At 48.4% G+C, this 20,584-nt stretch overlaps 1 protein-coding gene across 8 annotated transcripts in view; it reads right to left on the bottom strand.

Moving 5' to 3' along the window:
• Positions 1–775: 775 nt before the first annotated feature.
• SMARCC2 (SWI/SNF related, matrix associated, actin dependent regulator of chromatin subfamily c member 2) overlaps positions 776–20,584 on the bottom strand; it is a 28,279-nt gene continuing 8,470 nt past the window's right edge. For 2 of the 8 annotated variants that reach the window (XM_032290926.1, XM_032290957.1), the window contains 21 exons: positions 20,391–20,522; positions 20,170–20,285; positions 19,664–19,788; positions 17,939–17,998; positions 17,750–17,787; positions 17,343–17,473; positions 16,962–17,033; positions 13,711–13,824; positions 12,454–12,607; positions 11,691–11,783; positions 11,339–11,458; positions 11,182–11,244; positions 10,240–10,498; positions 9,832–9,993; positions 8,882–8,946; positions 8,514–8,649; positions 8,268–8,434; positions 6,739–6,873; positions 3,435–3,816; positions 2,734–3,162; positions 776–2,195 (listed from right to left, as the gene is read on the bottom strand). In XM_032290926.1, the coding sequence (XP_032146817.1) occupies positions 2,119–2,195; positions 2,734–3,162; positions 3,435–3,816; positions 6,739–6,873; positions 8,268–8,434; positions 8,514–8,649; positions 8,882–8,946; positions 9,832–9,993; positions 10,240–10,498; positions 11,182–11,244; positions 11,339–11,458; positions 11,691–11,783; positions 12,454–12,607; positions 13,711–13,824; positions 16,962–17,033; positions 17,343–17,473; positions 17,750–17,787; positions 17,939–17,998; positions 19,664–19,788; positions 20,170–20,285; positions 20,391–20,522 (3,030 nt within the window). In that variant the 3' untranslated portion in view covers positions 776–2,118. The remainder of the gene's footprint in view (positions 2,196–2,733; positions 3,163–3,434; positions 3,817–6,738; positions 6,874–8,267; positions 8,435–8,513; positions 8,650–8,881; positions 8,947–9,831; positions 9,994–10,239; positions 10,499–11,181; positions 11,245–11,338; positions 11,459–11,690; positions 11,784–12,453; positions 12,608–13,710; positions 13,825–16,961; positions 17,034–17,342; positions 17,474–17,749; positions 17,788–17,938; positions 17,999–19,663; positions 19,789–20,169; positions 20,286–20,390; positions 20,523–20,584) is intronic. The other 6 variants (XM_032290964.1, XM_032290974.1, XM_032290980.1 and 3 more) reach the window with 6 other exon arrangements.

Genomic DNA, 20,584 nt, shown 5'->3' with positions numbered 1-20,584 from the left:
TTTCTGCCCTGAGGCAGTCTGAGGTCAATGGAGCAGCGGGTTGAGGAAAGCTGGGGAAGGCCCCGTACTAACCGGGCTCCAGTTAAGAACTGCTGGCCCCATTCATCCATCTTACACAAGCTACCTCTTGGGAGATTAGGAAAGTCATAGATCCCAGCAGGACCAAGGCTGGTCATCCCTGTTCCATTCCATATCAGGCTGACTGTCTTTTAGCCTTCCAGCTCCTTAAATCTGGCCCCTGCCCTCCCAATCTCCCAATAAGGCCTTTTGTGGGGAAGCCTGTGGAGTGTTTATTTGAGCTAAAGCCAGGCCATTATTAGCACTGCCTAGGCCTGCCCGGCACCTCAGCAGGGTGAAGGGCCAATAATAACAGAAGTAGGAAAGGGGCTTGCCTCCTCCCTAATAAGGGAAGGAGTGAAACCACTACTTCTGAAGGGAAAAAGATACAAAATCTCCATGTTATGGGAATGTCCTTCCAAGTCTTAAATAGCTTTTAGGGCAAGTGAGAGCCTCTGCTCTTAGACCTGCCCTAAAAGGTATAAGCCTCTGCTCTTATACATAGTCTTATACATACATACATAGCCTCTGCTCCTATATATGGTCCTGAAAGCTGTGCTGCTGTTCGCATTGTGTGGTGAGGTGTATCTGTTGGCTCTGTGGCTCGCAGAGCGTCTCTCTAGCCCAGATAAACACTGCTGTGAAGGACTCCAGGAAAGCTGCCCCCATCCCAATCCCCCTGCCTGACAGCCACAGGTAAGAACACAGAATGCACCCACAAGATGAAACTGAAAGCAAATTAATTTATAAAAAAAAAAAAAAAAAAAAAAAGGAAAGAAAAAAGAAAATTTACAGAAAACTTTGAACAGAAGAAAGGTGCTAAGACGCAAAGGGAGAGAAACACAGGGACATGAGGAACAAAGGGCTTGGTGGGAGAACCAAGAAGAACCGGTGCAGAGCCTGGAGTCACACCTGCCTTTCAGTCACTGGGGAGGAGCTGGGACGTGGAGCAGGAATGCAGGAAGCAGAATTGAGCTGCGAGCCAAGGGCTGGTCAAACCCAAGGTTGGGGACCCTCTTCTACTGCTCCCAGATCCCTGCATCCTCATCTGGGGAGCCCCCAGCTATTAGCTGAAGTTCTCACAGTCGTGGTGGGAGAGGGAGGCGGCTCGGGGGTGACCCACCAAGTCATAATAAGGAGGTGCTTAAGTGCTTTAAACAAACAATTTTGGGTTTTAAAACTTCCCATCCTCTTCCAGCTCCCTTCTCTGCGCCTTCCAGCAGTCCATGGATCCAGCCCAGGGAAGGGAGGAGAACAGCCCCCAGTGCCCTTTCTTCTTCTATTACCTACCACAGGAATCCCCGAAATTAGGTTTTCCCCACCAAATACACATACGCTGACATCAACTAAGCAGGTGACTTTTAAAAACAAAACAAAACTGACATTCAGAGGGAAAGGAATCATTGGCTGAGCTGGGGTGGCCTAAAACAGCAACAATGAAGAAGCCGAAGGAGGGGTTATTAGTACGAATAAGCGTGGAGTGGGGTGGGGGAGGGGAGCTGGGGCCTTGACACAGTCACTAAAAAGGGGCTTGGGAAGAGATAGATTCTGCACCCTGTTCTATCCCCAGAGCTCTCCCTGGAACCTTAATTCCCCTTTCCTAAAACTCACTCCCCCTCAAAAAATGTAAAAGCTGGTTATTTTTTAGTGGGTAAAAGGGAGCTCCAATGTGGCTTTTTAAAATCTACTTCCTTTTAAAGGGATTAATTTTTTTTTGATCCATAGAAAATGCAGTAGTTTCTAGGGAGGTGTACCCTTAGAAGTGGTTAATGAGAACCTTGTATAAACACCTTTCACCAGCCCTTCCTTTAGGGCAGCTATCCTATCCTATCCTCTCTCCCAGATGTTAGAAATATCTTTTAAACAGAAGTCCTTGAATAATTCGATATAAAAATGCACGCCTCTGTTAGGCATGGTGAGGGCTTTGGAGGGGCGGAAGGAGCTTTCCTTACGTAGTGATGTACTCTCCGGGCTGGGGAGGGTCCCAGTGGTTGGGAAAGGGCTGTTCCTGGAACCATGATCTCCAGAGGGGGTGAGGGGAAGAGATGTCTGGCTGGCTCCTCACTGTGGAGGTGGCACAGGGGTGACCGTGCCTGGGCTCGGGGCTGTGGGGTCTGGAGGCAGGGGGGTGCCTGGGTCTGTGGAGAAAAGAAAGAGGAATCAGTTAGAGTGCGCAGGAGAGGGGGCTCCAGACCCAGACCACCACAGACAGACAGAACTGGGCATAGCATGCAGTGGCTGGGTGGATGAATGAGGTACCCACAATGTTCAACTTCTGTTCCCAGCACCCTCTTCCACTTCATACTGAGAAAAACTGATAGAAGGGAGACTCTCTAAATGGGGCATTTGAATGTGATGGGAACAAGCAAAGGGATGCCAATCAATCATCATGCAAACAACTGCCTTTCAAGTTTACAACTGAGATGCTCTGTGCCACAGGATTGCTCCATGACCCACCAGTGAAAGGCCCCCAAATCATCCCAAAGGTGGCAGCTGCCAGGCTGGGGAATGGTGGAGGACAGCCAGAGAGGCCCTTCCTCCTATATTCTAATTTTACCAGAGTGTTCAAAAAGGATTGTGGAAACTACTACCTGACCTCTTCCCCACCTGCCCACTCGCCCTCCCTCCACGTGGACCCCTCTCCCTCACCCTTCTCCCCTCCTGGCCCCTTCTCACCTGGCAGTGGGCTGGCACTGGGCAGGAGGTTGCCCTGAACAGCTGCCACAATGGCAGGGCTTTGGGCTGCGGCGGATCCGAGCCCCGGCCCGAGAGGCAAGGAAGATGGCATGGTGGTGGTCGCCGGCAGGTTAGGATGTAGAGGGTTCGCCATGGACACAGGCAGGTTAGGTGGGGGGAGAGTGCCCGGGGCGAACGGGAGATGGTGGTGATGCCCATGCAGGTTAGGAGGAGGGGGAAGGTTAATACTGATGGAGTCAGCTAGACTACCAAATGGGATGATGGATGGAGCAGGAGGAGGAGGAGGAGGCGGCATGCCAAAAGGCAAACCCAAAGGAGCATTACCCGCCACGCCTGGGTGCCCGCTGCCTGGCACTGCCCCTGGCATCATTGAGGGAGGAGTTTGTTGGTTGGGGAACGGTGAGGGGCCTGAGAACAAAGATGAGAGATGGAGAGAGTTAGGTATAAAATTTTGCTTAACAACTCACTTTTATAGCAAAGATAATCTAGCCATTCCTTGGCACTATCTTCCCTTTTTCTGACATTAGAGTAAGTGAATAAAATTCCAGAGCTCTCGAGTTTGGGGAGGGATCCCTGCTGGTTTAGAGGCCTAACAGACTCATCTTCTATTCACTTTGAGGGGAACTGGGACATTCACCTGAATCCCTCTAGCAACAAAAGTTTTGGAACACAACACTTACCATGGGGTCCAGGGGGGGGAACCCCTGGTGGGACTGCCCCAGGCTGGGGGGCTCCAGCTGGTTGCTGCTGCTGTGGCCCTGCAGTTGACCCTGCCTGCCCAATCTGTTCAGAAGGGCCCAAGCTTCCTGGAGGGGCCCCACTGCCAGCAGGAGCAGGGACTACAGAGGCTGGAGCCACAGCCAAGCCATGGACTGCAGGTGGCCCAGCAGCCCCCGTTGGGGGGATAGGCTGGGAGCCTGGGGGCAGGGCTGTCGGTGGCTGCTGCTGTTGTTGGTGCATCTGTTGGAAGTGCTGCTGCCGGGCCCTCATCTCCGCATACTTCAGCTGCTCCATGTGGAAGGCTTGTCTGTCGGCCAGGAGTTGCTGCCTTTGATACTCCAGCTGCCAGTGCCAATTGAGTATTGTTATCCAATTTTCAACAGATCCCAAAGGCAAATGCCTTGACCCCTGCTTTGTCGTCTTCTGAAAGATCCCACCTCTCAATCAGAAGGTTCCCAAAATCTACGTCTTACGCTTGTGCTTCCTCTGTCGTCCCCACCGCACTTCGTGCAAATTCCCATGACCTTTATATCTCCTGGGTGCTCACATGGTTTCTTATTGCAATGACTTTAATCTGACCCAGCTGACTTCGGCTCCAAAGCTTTGAACTTGCCATTACCTTGATTTGGAAAATGCTTCCAGTTCCTCCTGTCAACTCAAGTTCTTTTCTTACTTCAAAATTCACTAAAAACTCACTTTTCTTAGGAAGTTATCCCAGAACATTTTGTTCACCTCTGAGCATTAGCTTGACTCTATGATCTCAGGACTTACACACTTGATTTGCAATCTCTTAATATGAATTTGTCAGATACTTTAAACCTTCTTAACTGTTTCTAATGTCTCCATATTGTATATTTATTTGATGTCTCCCTTTAAACTATAAGTTCTCTGAGGTCCCTATCTTCTATTTTGTTTTCTTCTTTTTTTTTTTTCTTTTTTGAGATGGGGTCTCACTCTGTCACCCAGGCTGGAGTGCAATGGTGCAAACATGGCTCACTGCAGCCTTGACCTCCTGGGCTCAAACGAACCTCCCACCTCAGCCTCCTGAGTAGCTGGGACCACAGGCTCACACCACCATGCCCAGCTAATTTGTTTATTTTTAAAAATTTTTTGGGGCCGGGCACGGTGGCTCAAGCCTGTAATCCCAGCACTTTGGGAGGCCGAGGCGGGTGGATCACGAGGTCAAGAGATCGAGACCATCCTGGTCAACATGGTGAAACCCCGTCTCTACCAAAAATACAAAAAATTAGCTGGGCATGGTGGCGCGTGCCTGTAATCCCAGCGACTCAGGAGGCTGAGGCAGGAGAATTGCCTGAACCCAGGAGGCGGAGGTTGCGGTGAGCCGAGATCACACCATTGCACTCCAGCCTGGGTAACATGAGTGAAACTCCGTCTCAAAAAAAAAAAAAAATAAAATAAAAATAAAAAAAATAAAAAATAAAAAATTTTTTGGTTTCAGAGATGGCCTGTCCAGAGAGGAGGTAGAGAGGTAGTCTGGCTACAATGGCTTTGCTGCGTTGCAGTGAGCTCCGCCCAGTCCGAACTTCCTGGTGGCTTTAATTTTTTTTTTTTAAAAAAGAAAAAAATTAAAACAAAATTTTTTTGGGGGGGCTGGGTGTGGTGGCCCATGCATATAATCCCAGCTCTTTGGGAGGCTGAGGCAGATGGATCACCTGAGGTTGAGATCAAGACCAGCCTGGCCAACATGGTGAAACCCTGTCTCTACTGAAAATACAAAAATTAGGCCGGGCGCGGTGGCAGGTACCTGTAATCCCAGCACTCTGGGAGGCCAAGGTGGATGGATCGCCTGAAGTCAGGAGTTCAAGACCAACCTGGGCAACATGGTGAAACCCTGTCTCTACTAAAAATACAAAAATTAGCCGGGCATGGTGGTGCACACCTGTAATCTCAGCTACTCAGGAGGCTGAGGCAGGAGAATTGATCCCACCCAGGAGGCAGAGGTTGTAGTGAGCCAAGATGGTGCCACTGCACTCCAGTGTGGGCAACAGAATGAGACTCCGTCTCAAAAAACAAACAAAAATTAGCTGGATATGGTGGTGTGTGCCTATAATCCCAGCTACTTGGGAGGCTGAGGCAGGAGAATCGCTTCAACCCAGGAGGTGGAGGTTGCAGTGAGCCGTAATTGCACCGCTGCACTCCAGCCTGGGTGAAAGAGTGAGACTCTGTCTCAAAAAAATTTTTTTTAAAGCACTGTGGCTCACACCTGTAATCCCAGCTCGTTGGGAGCCAGAGGCAGTCGGATCACCTGTGGTTGGGAGTTTAAGAACAGCCTGGCAAACATGGAGAAACCCCGTCTACTAAAAATACAAAATTAGCCGGGCATGGTGGTGCATGTCTGTGATCCCAGCTACTCAGAAGGCTGAGGTAGGAGAATCAATTGAACTCAGGAGGGAGAAGTTGAGGTGAGCCAAGATTGCGCCATTGCACTCCAGTCTGGGCAACAAGAGTGAAATTCCATCTCAAAAAAAAAAAAAAAAAAAAAAATTGTAGAGACAAGGGTCTCACTATGTTGCCCAGGCTGGTCTTGAACTCCTGGGCTCAAGCAATCCTCCTACCTCAGCCTACCAAAGTATTGGGATTACAGATGTGAGCCACTGTGCCCGGCCCCCATCATTTATTTCTTTTTATGTCCTCCAAAGACAAAATGGTTCAACACTGTGTCTGTCCCATTCCCTTTCCGAGTTCATCTCCTGGATCTAAGGCCCTTACCCTCTCTCTCATCATCACTTAAGCCCATTCAATCATTCAATAACTGTTTATTGAATCTACTATGAGCCAAGCACTGTTCAAGGACCTGGAGATGCAGCAATCAAAACAACCAACTAGAGTCCCTGCCTCATGGAGCTGACCTTCTGTGAGACCTCAGTCCCCAGGCTTCACTTGGGAGACCACTTAACTGTCCTTAACTGGCTGATGATAGCTCCCCCTGCCCTACCCTGCCCTACTCCTGCCCTGCCCTGCTTTGAAGCCCTGTCCATTCCAGGCTTTCCCCACTGCTGCTTATGTCTTTCTTTCACTGAAACACACACACACACACACACACACACACACACACACACACACACAGAGACACACACAGACACAGACACACACACACACACACACACACACAGAGACACACAGAGACACACACACACACACACAGACACACACACACACACACACACACACACACACACACACGCCCCTCCAATTTTAAAGTGAGGCACAGCACAGCAGAGTTCCAGGGCTCCTGCTACTCACCGCTTCTCGCTCCCGGTCCATGATAGTCTCCAGCTCCTCAAAGTGCCGAAGTTTGATCTCCAACTTTTTCATCTGGGTCTCCACCAGCAGGGCCACCAAAGATTTGATCTTCCTTTCCTCAACGGCAGCCAAGTGCTAAGAAAGGAGGGGTGAGACACCACGTCACTGGGAGGACCCAACTGAAGACAATACATAAGAAAGGTAAGGTGGATACTGGCAGGTTTAAGGACAAACTTGCTGTGGTCACAACCCATGAAAGGGCTTGAATTTTTTTGTGCTGGGATTATAGGTGTGAGCCACCATGTCTTTTTTTTTGTTTTTTCAGACAGTCACTCTGTCACCCAGGCTGGAGTGTAGTGGCATGATCTCGGCTCACTGTAACCTCCACCTCAGGGTTCAAGCAATTCTTATGCCTCAGCCTCCCCAGTACCTGGGATTACAAACAGGCGCCGCCATGCCGGGCTAATTTCTGTATTTTTAGTAGAGATGGGATTTCATCATCTTGGCCAGGCTGGTCGCAAACTTCCAACATCAGGTGATCTGCCCACCTCAGCCTCCCAAAGTGCTGGGATTACAGGTGTGAGCCACCGTGCCCACCCTTTTAAAAAAATTAATTTATTTTGGCTGGGCGCGGTGGCTTATGCCTGTAATCCCAGCACTTTGGGAGGCCGAGGCAAGCAGATCACTTGAGTCCAGGAGTTCGAGACTAGCCAGGGCAACAGGGTAAAACGCTGTCTCTACTAAAAATGCAAAAAATTAGCCAGGCATGGTGGCACGCGCCTGTAGTCCCAGCTACTCCAGAGGCTGAAGCAGGAGAATCACTGGAACCCAGGAGGTGGAGGTTGCAGTGAGCTGAGATCACGCCAGTGCACTCCAGCCTGGGTGACAGAGCAAGACCCTGTCTCAAAAAAAAAAAAAAAAAAATGGTATATATATAGAGAGAGAGAGTGAGAGAGAAGAAAGAGAGAGAGAATATGGAGGCTGGGCAGTGGCTCACACCTGTAATCCCGGCAGTTTGGGAAGCCAAGGCAGGTGGATCACCTGAGATCAGGAGTTCAAGACCAACCTGGCCAACATTGCATAACCGTGTCTCTTCTGAAAATACAAAAAATTAGCCAGGTGTGGTGGCACATGCCTGTAATCCCAGCTACTTGGGAGGCTGAGGCAAGAGAATCACTTGAACCTGGGAGGTGGGGGCTGCAATGAGCTAAGATCACGCCATTGTACTCCAGCCTGGGCAACAGAGCAAGACTCTGTCCCCACCGCCCCCCAAAAAAAAGAAAAAAATAGAACACAAAGAGAGTGTGGCAAAGGGTAACACAGAGTCAAATACTGAGGGTTGAAAACAGGCCCAATAAGTATTTTTTTAAGCTTAGAGAAGGATGACTAACTTTACCTCCTGAGGTAAAAATGAAAAAGAAATAGGTCAGCATTATTGAAGGTGTGAGTGAGGAAGGATTTCCTCTCAGTGACATGAGATTAAAGAAATGGGCATTTTCTTCCCTGAGGTCTTCAAGGTCTGGCCTCACCTTGGCTTTCACTGCGGCGGCAGCCAGGGCGGCAGCGGCGGCGGTGGAGAGGTTGCCCTCGCCAATGTCCCGCTCCACCTTTGTCTTCCTTTCCCCCTCAGACTCCACCACTTCCTTCAGCACTTCCTCCTGCCCTTCTTTTGGCTCCTTCTCCTTCTCAGGATCAACTGGGCCAGGACAAGTGTTGAGTTAGCCCCACAGCTTCACCTCTTTCCTGCACCCCACCTACCATTCTGGGAGGCTCACCTATTGGGTCTCCATCACTCTTCTCGGACTCCTTCTCGCTGTCGCCTTCTTTCCCTTTCTCTTCATCCTTCTTGGAAGCCTCACTGGTTTTCTCCTTTGCTTCCTCCTCTATAGCACCCCCTCCTTCTCGGGGTTCCTGAAATTCCAGTGATAGAAAAGGAGAGTTGTCAGGGATTGGGGTGATTAGTTCTCACACAGAGGGGCCAGATGGGGAACTGAATTTATTCCTCTTACTTCGGAGGTGATCTGATTCTATGAGACAACCCCGTCCAAAACCAGCCCTTGCCCACCTAAGCTGAAAAAGGCCAACTCCCCCATCACCACAGTGCTGCACGCAGCCCCTGCAGCTCCCAGCAATCCCTCTATACCTTGGGCTCCTTCTTCTCATCTGTGGCCTGGCCTTCCACCCGAGCCTCGTCATTCCCACTGTCCTCTGGGCCCATGGGAAAAGAAAGGAAAACAGGAAATGTCTAATACAGTCATCTGTCTGTAATACTTTTCGTTTTTTCAGAGACAGGGTCTTCCTATGTTACCCAGGTTGGTCTCAAACTCTTGGGCCCACGCAATCCTCCCACCTCAGCCTCCTGAGCAGCTTGGACTACAGGTGTGAGCCGCTGCACCCAGCCTCTCCACAACACCCTTTTTTTTTGAGACAGGGTCTCACTCTGTCACCCAAGCTGGAGTGCAGTGGCACAATCATGGCTCACTGCAGCCTTGATTTCCCGGGCTCAAATGATTCACCTCAGCCCCAGCCTCCTGTGTACCTGGGGTTACAGGCACATGCCACCATGCCTGGCTAATTTTTTTGGTATTTTTTGTAGAGATGGGATTCTCCCATGTAGCTCAGGCTGATTGGTCTCAAACTCCTGGGCACATCAGCCTCCCAAAGTGTTGGGATTACAGGCGTGAGCCACTGACCCCAGCCTTCCCAAGACTTGACTTTTGTTTCTCTCTCTCTCTTTTTTTAAATAGAGATGGGGTTTCACCATGCTAGCCAGGCTGGTCTCAAACTCCTGACCTTAGGTGATCTGCCTGCCTCAGCCTCCCAAAGTACTGGGTTTAACCACTGCGTCCAGCATTCCCAAGACTTTTCTACCAGCCCTTTCTACCAGCCAAGATTTTTCTACCCAAAATCTTCATGAAAGGACCAGTAGGGGTCCAGAGCCCCTAAGGTAAAGTCATGGGGAAAATAAAAACCCTACCGATTTTCTCATTCATGTTGTGCTCTGATGCCAACTTGAGGCAGGAATGGCTCAGGAGGCCAGATGGCTCTGGCTCTTGTGAAAGGCAAGAAATCTGGGAACCTGCCTGGCCTTACCAATCCGCTCAGGCTCATCAGAGGTGGTTCCTGCAATGCCACTGCTTTCCAGACCAAAGGCGGGGTCCGCCTTGCCTGTTACTTTGGCTGCTTCTTCCACTTTCCGAACATGGGCCTCCACCAAGGCCGTGGGTACCTCTTCCTTCATTTTGGAGAACTCCTCTGCAAGATCCAGAAAGGATGAGGCTGGGAGCAGCGCAGGGGGACAGTTCTGGCAATCCCTGCAAAAGCTTATTCATAAGCCCATGTCTTTATCTAAGACCAGTATAGAGAGCCTAGACAGGTACCTGAACTGAGGCCTGCACAGACAAGGCCAGCAGGGTAGCCAAACTTGAGAGGTTTCACAGACTAACTAGCCTTTCAAAAGCAAACTAAGAAGGCCAGGTGGAACCGCCCACCCCTCATTACCTAGGGCTGACTTTGCAGCAGCAGAGGCGACTCGGGGATCGACGACAGAGGCCAGGAAGGCAACAGTGCTCATAACAGGGTTGCCCGACTGACTGAAGGGGATGGGTTGGTAGGCCAGGGGGCCTAGGGAGGCCTCTGAGTCCTCCAGGTATGGGTCTTCAATGGGAAGACGAAGAAAATGCAAGATGCACTCGTCCTGTGTGCGGCTTCCCACATGCTCGGACACTTTGTTCCAGTCATCTTTGTACATTTCCAGTGCCTGGTGGTAGTGGTGGAGACATAACTCCGCTTACTTAGCCACTTTTCTTGAAGGCCGACTCCCCCCATCCTACTAAGGGCAGCTGGTTTCAAAGCTCTCTATGTTCTGGTATTTGTGTACTCTGCTAGGTCCAAGGGGGATCTTGAAGTAGCACTAAGAAAGGATATGAAGTTAATGAAATGGCCCAAATCCCAAGCCTGGAGCTGGTTCCTGGGGCAGGTCCAACAGGCATGAGGAAGGGGAAAGACTGAGGGCAAGATCATGTTCTGCTCATGCCAGGCTCCACGATCTCTCCTCACTCACAAGTGTGGCCAGCACCTTCAACATGTCTGTTTTCTTTTTTTTGTTTTGAGACAGGGTCTTGTCTCACTCTGTCACCCATGCTGGAGTGCAGTGATGTGATCACTGCTCACTGCAGCCTTGACCTCCTGGGCTCAAGCAATCCGCCCACTTAGCCTCCTGAGTAGCTGGGACCGTAGGTCTGTGCCACCACACCTGACTAATTTTTAAAATTTTTCGTAGAGACAGAGTCTCACTATGTTGCCCAGGCTGGCCTTGAACTCCTGGGCTCATGCGATCCTCCTGCCTTGGCCTCCCAAAGTGCTGGGATTATAGGCATGAGCCTCTACACGAAGCCCACTTCTGTTTTCAGAGAAGAACTCTCTTTTCCTTGCCCCAGTTACCTCCAGGAGAAGCAGGGTTTCCTGTTCTGTCCACTCACGAGTGGCACTGGCTGCAGCTTTGCTCTGCAGGGGAAACACAGGCAGGTCAGGAGAGAGGAGCCTGTGATCTCAGAGGAGTGAACATTCTCTACCCCTAAAGTCGGCTCACACATCCTACCTTGGAGGGGACATTCTTTTTTGTGTACATGTCTGTGCGCAGCCCAAAGTTTTGCATGTCTGTTGGTTTCTCTTTGCCTTTGTCAGGAAAGTTGAGCATTTGTTGGGAAGCAGAGGTCTGCTATTTGTGGAGGGAAAGAAAGAGATAAGTACAAGTGACCAGTGGGAGCCAGGGCCTGACAGAGAGAAAAAACAGACAGAAGGAGCTTCTTTCCCAAAGCCAGGGACACCCCTGGGTGGGACTTCCTCCCTTACTGCTGTAGTTCCTCTGCTCTCATGTCTCTTCTTCCCAGGCAGGGGCCCCCCAATAAAGGGGCAAATGAGCAGCCCAGCGGGGTCTGCACCCCACCTACCAGCTCTGGCTTGCCCTTAGCCGTCTCTGGCACCAGGTCATCCAGCTCTTTGCCCTTTCGCCCAGCCTTGGTATCAGCATCAACCTGGCGGCCCTGGGGGACAGAGCTTGGCGTCATGGAGGCTGGGCAGGAAATGACCAGGCCAAGGCCCTGGAAGCCTCAAGACCAAATGCTGGGTGGCCCGCAAGCTCTGGGGGCACTCATGCCACTGTTCCATGTTCCCTTCATGATTAATAAGACATGTCGTTGGCATGATATCCATTTATATTCACATTATCTTTACAGGTTCTCTTAGGAGCTGGACAATTAGGTTCTAATCCTAGATTTGGTACTCTGTGACCTTGGGCAAGCCACATAATCTTCCTCCTAATTTTTGTAATGGATGAAGTGGAAATGAAAAAAAAAATGAAGGTGATAATTATGAGGCAAAAATGAAAAAATGTGGGAAAGATGACAAAGTTTAAAAATTTCATGCAAGTTAATTTTAAGCCATTTTTCTCTATCTATTGAATCCCCTACATTTGCCTGTCTGCTCCTTGAGTAAAAGGATCATCTCTTCTCCCTCTGCAATTACAGCCTTAGGTACAAAGGCTAAGAGAGGGTGCTAAACACATGGGGCTGATTCTGGTGGCCCTTTGTATCCCATGGAAAAGGAAGAAGCCTCAAAACACTCCTGAACCATTACCCTCAAAACCAGAAAAAGAAAAGTCCAAAGAAGCCCAATCTTCCCAACCCACCCTGTCCCCATAGAACCTCACCCTACCTGCGGGGTCTTGGGCTGCAGAGGCACCAGCCCTGATGGTGTGTCAGCCAAGACATGGAAGTGAGAGGTAGGCGGAGGCCCCATTGGGGTTGGTCGACTCTCAGCATCCACCTGATAGTTAATAAGACCCCATTGTTCTAGGAAGGCATGGACCCTGTGTGGAGAGGGCAGAGACAGGGTTACACGGATAGTCACAAAGCTGCATTAGGAGGAAAACTGAGGGTAGAAGTTGGGACATAAACTCGCTCCCTACCCAACCCTGGCCCTTTCTTCTGTTCATTGTACACCTTAGAAAAGCTCACTTACTCCAATTGTTCATCTACCACCTAAATGCCAGTGACACCCACATCTACATCTATAGCCTGGGCCAATCTCTATATCCACCTACCTACTGGACATTTCTTTCTGAATAGCTAATAAAACTGAACGAGTTTTTCTTTCTTTCTTTTTTCCCTGAGACAGGCTGAAGTGCAGTGGTGTGATCACCGTTCACTAAAGCCTCCACCTCCAGGGCTCAGGTGATCCTCCCACCTCAGTCTCCTGAGTCACTAAGACCACAGGCACATGCCACCACACCTAGCTAATTTTTTGCATTTTCTGTAGAGATGGGGTTTCGCCATTTTCACCAGGCTGGTCTCAAACTTCTCCCACCTTGATCTCCCAAAGTGTTTGGATTACAGGAGTGAGCCACTATGCCTGGCCTGAATCAGTATCTTTCAATTACAGATGTGCTCCTTCTCTGTCCGTTTTTTTTTTTTTTTTTTTTTTTTGAGACAGAGTCTCACACTGTCACCCAGGCTGTAAGTGCAGTGGCACAATCTCGGCCCACTGCAATCTCCACCTCCTGGGTTCAAGCAATTCTCCTGCCTCAGCCTCCAGAGTAGCTGGAACTACAGGCGTGTGCTACCATGCCCAGCTAATTTTTTTGTATTTTTAGTAGAGATGGGGTTTCACCATGTTGGCCAGGATGGTCTCGATCTCCTGATCTCGTGATCCACTCGCCTTGGCCTCCCAAAGTGCTGGTATTACAGGCGTGAATCACCAAGGCTGGCCTCTTTGTCCTTTATTATACCCTTCAGAGAATGCCACTGCTAATCTCTCAAGTCATTCATTCCCCAAACCCGTACTTCGCCTTTCTCTAGAGGTGTTTTTTCTGCCTGTTCCTGTATGTTCCTTACTGGCATCTCTACTACTGCCAAAACAAATCCATAGGCAGACATTCTCATGTACCCCCTTGTCCTCAGCCACAAGACCCACCTCATGATGGCACAGACATCACCTGCCAGGTTTCGGCGGCAGGCAGTAGAGGTAAGATATTCTTGGGGGTTCAGTCGGTAAGTGTCAATCATAAAGTTTCGATAGGCCAGGTAGCTTAGAAGAAAGAGAGGAACAATAAGAAGAAAAATAAGTGTTTGTTAAAGGGCTAAAGAGTAGGAAAAAATGGTAAGAGAGCTAATGACTTCTCCTGCATGACAAAGATAGAAAAAAGTAGATTATACGACTCAATATGCCTAGTGCCTGCTATATGCTAGATGTAAGGATTTCAAATATGTCTTACTTTTCCTTGATGAGATTTTCTTTAGTTAAATGGATTATCTCCTTGGCTATACTTAGGGATATTTCATACAATTTTTGTTTTGAGATCGAGTTTTGCTTTTGTTGCCCAGGCTGGAATGCAATGGTGTGATCTTGGCTCACTGCAACCGCTGCTTTCCAGCTTCAAGAGATTCTCCTGCCTCAGCCTCCCAAGTAGCTGGGATTATAGGCATGCGCCACCATACTTGGCTAATTTTGTATTTTTAGTAGAGATGGGGTTTCTCCATGTTGGTCAGCTTGTCTTTAACTCCCAACCTCAGGTGATCCACCTGCCTTGGTCTCCCAAAGTGCTAGGATGATTACAGGCGTAGGCCACCACGCCCGGCCACTTTATACAATTTTTATTAAAAAAAAAATTTTTTTTTTTGAGACAGAGTCTCACTCTATCGCTCCGGCTAGGGTGCAGTGGTACAGTCTCGGCTCCCTGCAACCTTCATCTCCCAGGTTCAAGTGATTCTCCTGCCTCAGCCTCCTAAGTAGCTGGGACTACAGGCGCCTGTCACCTGGCTAATTCTTTTTGTCTTTTTAGTAGAGATGGGTTTCGCCATATTAGCGAAGCTGGTCTCAAACTCAAGGACTTGTGATCCACCTGCCTTAGCCTCCCAAAGTGCTGGGATTACAGGCATAAACCACTGCGCCTGGCCTATGTAATTTTTAAACAAGGAATTAGAAGTTAAGGCCGGGCGTGGTGGCTCAAGCCTGTAATCCCAGCACTTTGGGAGGCCGAGGCAGGTGGATCACGAGGTCAAGAGATCGAGACCATCCTGGTCAACATGGTGAAACCCCTTCTCTACTAAAAATACAAAAAATTAGCTGGGCATGGTGGCACATGCCTGTAATCCCAGCTACTCGGGAGGCTGAGGCAGGAGAATTGCCTGAACTCAGGAGGCGGAGGTTGCGGTGAGCCGAGATCGCGCCACTGCACCCCAGCCTGGGTAACAAGAGCGAAACTCCGTCTCAAAAAAAAAAAAAAAAAAAAAAAGTTGGGCACGGTGGCTCATGCCTGCAATCCCCAGCACTTTGGGAGGCCAAGGTGGGCAGATCATGAGGTCAGGCGTTTGAGACCAGCCTGGCCAACACGGTGAAACCCCGTCTCTACTAAAAATACAAAAATTAGCTGGGCATGGTGGCGGGCACCTGTAATCTCAGCTACTCAGGGGGCTGAGGCAGGAGAATCACTTGAACCCAAGAGGTAGAGGTTGCAGTGAGTCGAGACTACATCGTTGCACTCCAGCCTGGGTGACAGGGCAAGACTCCGTCTGAAAAAGAAACTCCAACTCAGTGTTAAAGGGAAGTCCTTATTCATGCACACAGCTAGTCAGCATAACATGGTAAAAAAACATATGTTATGAAGTTGAAAAGATTTAAGTTCAAATCCCAGTTCTACCATGAGGACCTTGGCAATTTACTTCAATTTTTTTAAACTTCGATTTCCTCATCTGTACAATGGAATGTCTCTTGAGAATGAGAGGTCTATAACGTAGGAGTACAGTGCCTGGCACACTGTAGGGACTCAAAAAAATGGCAGCTATATGTGGTACAGTGTAAAGTTTCAGAACATGGGTCAGATCAAAGGATTCAGATTCTGGTTTTACATACTAGCTCTGTGACTTTATGCAGTTGACCTGACTCCTCTATATCCTATCTGTCAACTGAAGAGGATACCCACCTCTAAGGTCGACGTAAAGATTAAATTACTCAATGTATGTTGGACATTTAGGATAGTGCCTGGGAGATAGTAAGCTCTCAATAAATGTAGGCAATTATCATCATTTAGTATTTTATACCAAGAGTTCATTTCTTACTCCATCCCTGACTGCATGTCATATTGAATTCATTTCACCTGATCACTACTTCTTTTCACACATACTGCTTTCCCCAGGAAGAGAAGGAAGAGAGAACCATACAAAACTATGCGGAAAACACATGGAGGGACCCCCAGAGAGAGGAAGCTGTGGAATAGTTGGGAAGAAAACTTGTTAAGTTCTCAGTCTCACCCACGTCATCAGCGTGGTTATCTTGAAGTATCCCTAACCAAAGAAAATTGTCAAGTCTTATCCAAAGCCAAGCAGGTTTGGCCTGAGGCAAAATCTTGAAGATGATGAAGACTTTTGAGCCCCAAAACCGTACTTTATTTGTTCATTAAATTTTTAGAGATGGGGTCTTGCTGTGTCACCAAGGCTGGAGTGCAATGGCATGATCATAGCTGACTGCAGCCTCAAACACCTGGACTCAAGCAATCCTCCCATTTCAGCTTCCCAAGCAGCTGGGACCACAGGCATGCCCCACCATGCCCAGCTGATTTTTTTTCCCACTTCTTTAGAGATGGGAGTCTCGCTATGTTGCTCATGCTATTCTCGAACTCCTAGCCTCAAGCAATCCTGTCTCAGCATCCTAATGGGATGATTTACAGTTGTGAGCCACTGTGGCTCCTACACTTCTTTCCCAGAGAGCCCTCTCCATCCCTTAATTTATATAAACGGGTCTTCTATTAGTTCCTTCTCTTGTTTTTCTATCAAAACCTACTCTCAGGAACCAGCCTGGTAATAGTAATTTATACTTTAATCAAAATGATTACTTTTGCTGAGGATATCTGCAGTATAGACAATTATCAGTAATTATGGATTGAAAGGCTCTATATCCTGTTAAAAAGAATTTGAGGCACTGGACTATGTACTTGTTATGTATAGAACATGCTTAATATCACCCTTGGGCAAATCCTAAAGAACATGTGTCTACATGTTGGGTCAGGGCTGCCTAAGGGCAGATATAGTGTCTTTGTAAGCCTATCACAGTGCCTGGCTCATGGAAGGAGCTCAATAAATGTTTGCTAAACTGAATGTTATTGGATCAGGAAGGGTGAATCGGGGAACAGGAGGGAGAAGGAGAAATATGAGCTGAGATTTCCTTACATCTCTGGAGTCTTGGACTTGTTCTTGCCGTTGAAGAACTCAGGAAGAGCCCTCCGCTCAATGGCATGAACGCTGCAAGAGAAGCCAGAGTGGTTTCAGAAGAAGGCACTGGTGAAGGGATGGGGGCCCCAAAAGGAGGAAAACCCTAGAAGAGAAGGAAAAGAGCTCAAAATTGCTGGAAGTTATTAGAAGCTTGGGGAGAACATCCCACAAGGGCTGTAAGACTCAAAAGGACACCAGGAGCTCCCCTAAAACTAAAGTGTACTCTGGTCTATCTGGCTGAGGAAGAAATAATTCATTTGGAGGAGGCAGGGAGAAGAACAGTCTGTTGACCCCTGGAGGCAGGAAAATAGGGCCCAGCGAGAAGTTGGGGAAGCATACCTATTGTAGTCGAACCAGGCCGCGTAGCTGGGAATGATGATGTGGTGGGTCTGTTCTGTCACGTTGTCCTCATGCAGATCTGGATTCTTGGTCTGCTCCCCCTTGTTCCCTGTGCTGTTCTCATCCTCATCCTACAAGTATGGAGGCTGCTGGACACTCAGCATTCCTGTTTCCTCCCTAGCAACCCTCTGCTTCTCCCACACCCCAGGAATGTGGACACTAAAGATGGGTGATGGGACTGAGCAGTCATGGGCCCCTGGACTCTGAAAGGGTCAGAGTTTTGTACACGAGCTAGAATTAGTCTAGGGTGAGAAAAGTCTGGACAGTGAAAAGTTTGGGCAGAATGAACTTTATAATCACAAGTAAGAATCACATAGAGAGGTAGGGCCTCTCTAAACTGGCTCCACCTTGCCCGTCGTCTCCATGCTTTCATCTTCCTGTTCATCTGAAAGAGAAAGACAGCAAAATGTAAGGCTGAAGCCCCCTGAAGGGCAAGAAAGCCCTACCAAAAGCCCATCAGGCTAGCAAAAAGGGGGCAGATGAGCCCTCCCCTCCCCTTGGCTCTGACTGCCTTGCTCAAGAGTTTCCCGTCTTACCCAGGTCAGTCATGGTGCCGCCTTTGACTGGGGCTGACTCTGAGTCTTTCTTTGTGTTGACTGCCAAAACAGAGAGTCATTTTATCAGACAGGTTATGCCTAATTCAAGTCTTCAATTTAATAATTCCATAGAGCCTACTTTCTCCAAAAATTTTCTCCATCTGATCTCAAAATATAGTAACTCTCTCCAGGCACAATTATTCTAGAGCTTGAAACTTGCCTACTACTTTCCCCACTTCTCTAACGAAAAATTAATTTATTTATCTATGTACATTCATAAATCATTTTTGTCTTTGAGAGGCCCGGATCTCCATCTATGTATCTGTAAGCTTCGAATGGTCTGACACTGAGACTGACCAAATCACTCTGTTAGAGGAGTGGTTAGGTGTTAAACATTTTTGAAAGCAGGGGATACTTTCCTCAACTGAATTCATATGTATATCCTCAGTAGCAAACATAAGAGAGGAGAGCTGATTGATGAGGAGATGGAAGCCAGGACTCCTCTCAGTGGCACCCCTAATCCTACCCCTGAAATACACTCCTGGAATACCTGGGGCAAGTCTATGGAATACAGACTGTAAACCAGTACTGGTAGAACAATGGTCTCCAAAGTAGGGTTCTCACATAGGATGCAAAAGATGATCCACTGCAATTCAGGAACAGAATATCAGAACTTCTCTTCATGTTTATCATTCTTTACATTTAAAAATTTTTTAGGTATGTTTGTGTTTTATAACATTCCCATAGTAGTGGCTTAACAGTACATGTACGTAATTTATGCTCAAATATATGTATATATATACACATACTTATATATATTTGAGCATAAATTACGTACATGTACTGTTGAGCTACTCTGAGATGGATTCTGAGACGGGGTCTCACTCTGTTGCCCAGGCTGGAGTGCACTGGTACGATCTCAGCTCACTGCAACCTCTGCCTCCCAGGTTCAAGCAATTCTCCTGCCTCATGAGGCCTCCTGAGTAGCTGGGACTACAGGCACGCGCCACCATGCCCAGCTAATTTTTGTATTTTTAGTAGAGATGGGGTTTTACCATTGTTGGCCAGGCTGGTCTCAAACTCCTGACCTCATGATCCACCAGCCTCAGCCTCCCAAAGTGCTGAGATTACAGGCGTGAGCCACTGCGCCTGGCTTTTTTTTTTTTTTTTTTTGAGGTAGAGTTTTGCTCTTGTCGCCCAGCTGGAGTGCAGTGGCGGGATCTTGGCTCACTGCAACCTCGACCTCCTGGGATCAAGCAATTCTCCTGCCTCAGCCTCCTGAGTAGCTGGGATTATAGGCGCCCACCACCATGCCTGGCTAATTTTTGTATTTTTAGTAGAGATGGGGTTTCACTATGTTGGCCAGGCTGGTCTTGAACTCCTGACCTCAGGTGATCCACCCACCTTGGCCTCTCAAAGTGCTGGGATTACAGGTGTGAGCCACCGTGCCTGGCCATGCTCAAATGTATTTTACTATCGAAAGCACATAATCGGAGTTTGGAGACAACTACTAGCAGGCACAAAGCACAGTCCACAACCCAGATATGGATATAAAGTTAGAGGATTTTCCTGGTAACAAATATAATTCTAATAACCAACTAAATTTAAGGAAAAGATCCTGTAGACTGTGAGGTGGACCTGAGAAATCAGCTCACTTGGGGTCTGGCAAAGAAGAGTCAGGACAGGGAGTGGGGCTGGATCCCAGGAGCTCAGCCTGGCCTGTACCTGTTTTGGGAAGTGTCACCTCTTCTACATTGGGGACTGGCGAGGGCTCGTCCATGTCCTTTGTCAGGTCTTCTTGCTCCTCTTCTCTGTGACCACGTTTTGACTTAGTGTAAGGTGTTGAGGGACTGGGAAGGAAAGAGAGTGAAAGAGAACCCAGTCATCCTTGGACAAGAGTCCCTGGAAGTTAAAGTTCAAGGGAAGGGAAGTGACAGAGAATCTCAAGGGTAGAGTTGAGTACAAACAGAAACCAGTAATTACAGAGTAATGGGAACTGGCAAAGGCTCTTCATTTGATAAAGCTCTCTTTAAGTTTACTAGTGGGGCCAGGACCAGAACTAACAACTAAGCAGCTAAAAATCTCCTCATCTTCCCTCTCAGGACACCTGCAGTATTATACAGCACACCCAGGTCAGGGCCAGGTGGTTAAAGGAAGGGTTTTGGTTTTCCTTCCTTCAACACGATGTGGAGAGAATGGTGAACTCAAGGGCAGGCTAGGGGCTGGCACACCCTTTCTTAGCATTTTTCTTCTTCGCTTCTGGGGTTGGTGAAGGAGAAGGGGAGCGCTTCCTCTTCTTATAGTTTCCCCCCTTCTTGTCCCGTCGATCTGAATCTGGGCTGTTCACCTATAGGATGGAGAATCAGGACAAATCTCAGCATACAATCCCCAGTGAAGACTTTTTCTGAGACTTATGCTAAGGGCGCCTGGAAAAAAGAACAGGGTTTGTCACCTCATCTGTCAATGTCTTGGCTGAAATCTTCTTTCGGCGGGAGACGGGGTTTTTGTCATCATTTACTTCATAGTCTTCCTCATTCATCCATTCATTGAAGGTGTCAGTGTCCAGGATCCACTTTGCATGAACCTAAAGTACGAAGGCAGATCATGCCGCAGAGAAGCTCTGTCTGCGGAACCTTAACAGAAAAA

Source organism: Sapajus apella, unplaced genomic scaffold (genome assembly GCF_009761245.1).
Source record: "Sapajus apella isolate SASKATOON/1434 unplaced genomic scaffold, GSC_monkey_1.0 scaffold2, whole genome shotgun sequence".
Classification (NCBI taxonomy): domain Eukaryota; kingdom Metazoa; phylum Chordata; class Mammalia; order Primates; family Cebidae; genus Sapajus; species Sapajus apella.
The sequence above is the reverse complement of the archived record's forward strand: the minus strand, read 5'-3'. Positions and strand labels throughout refer to the sequence as shown.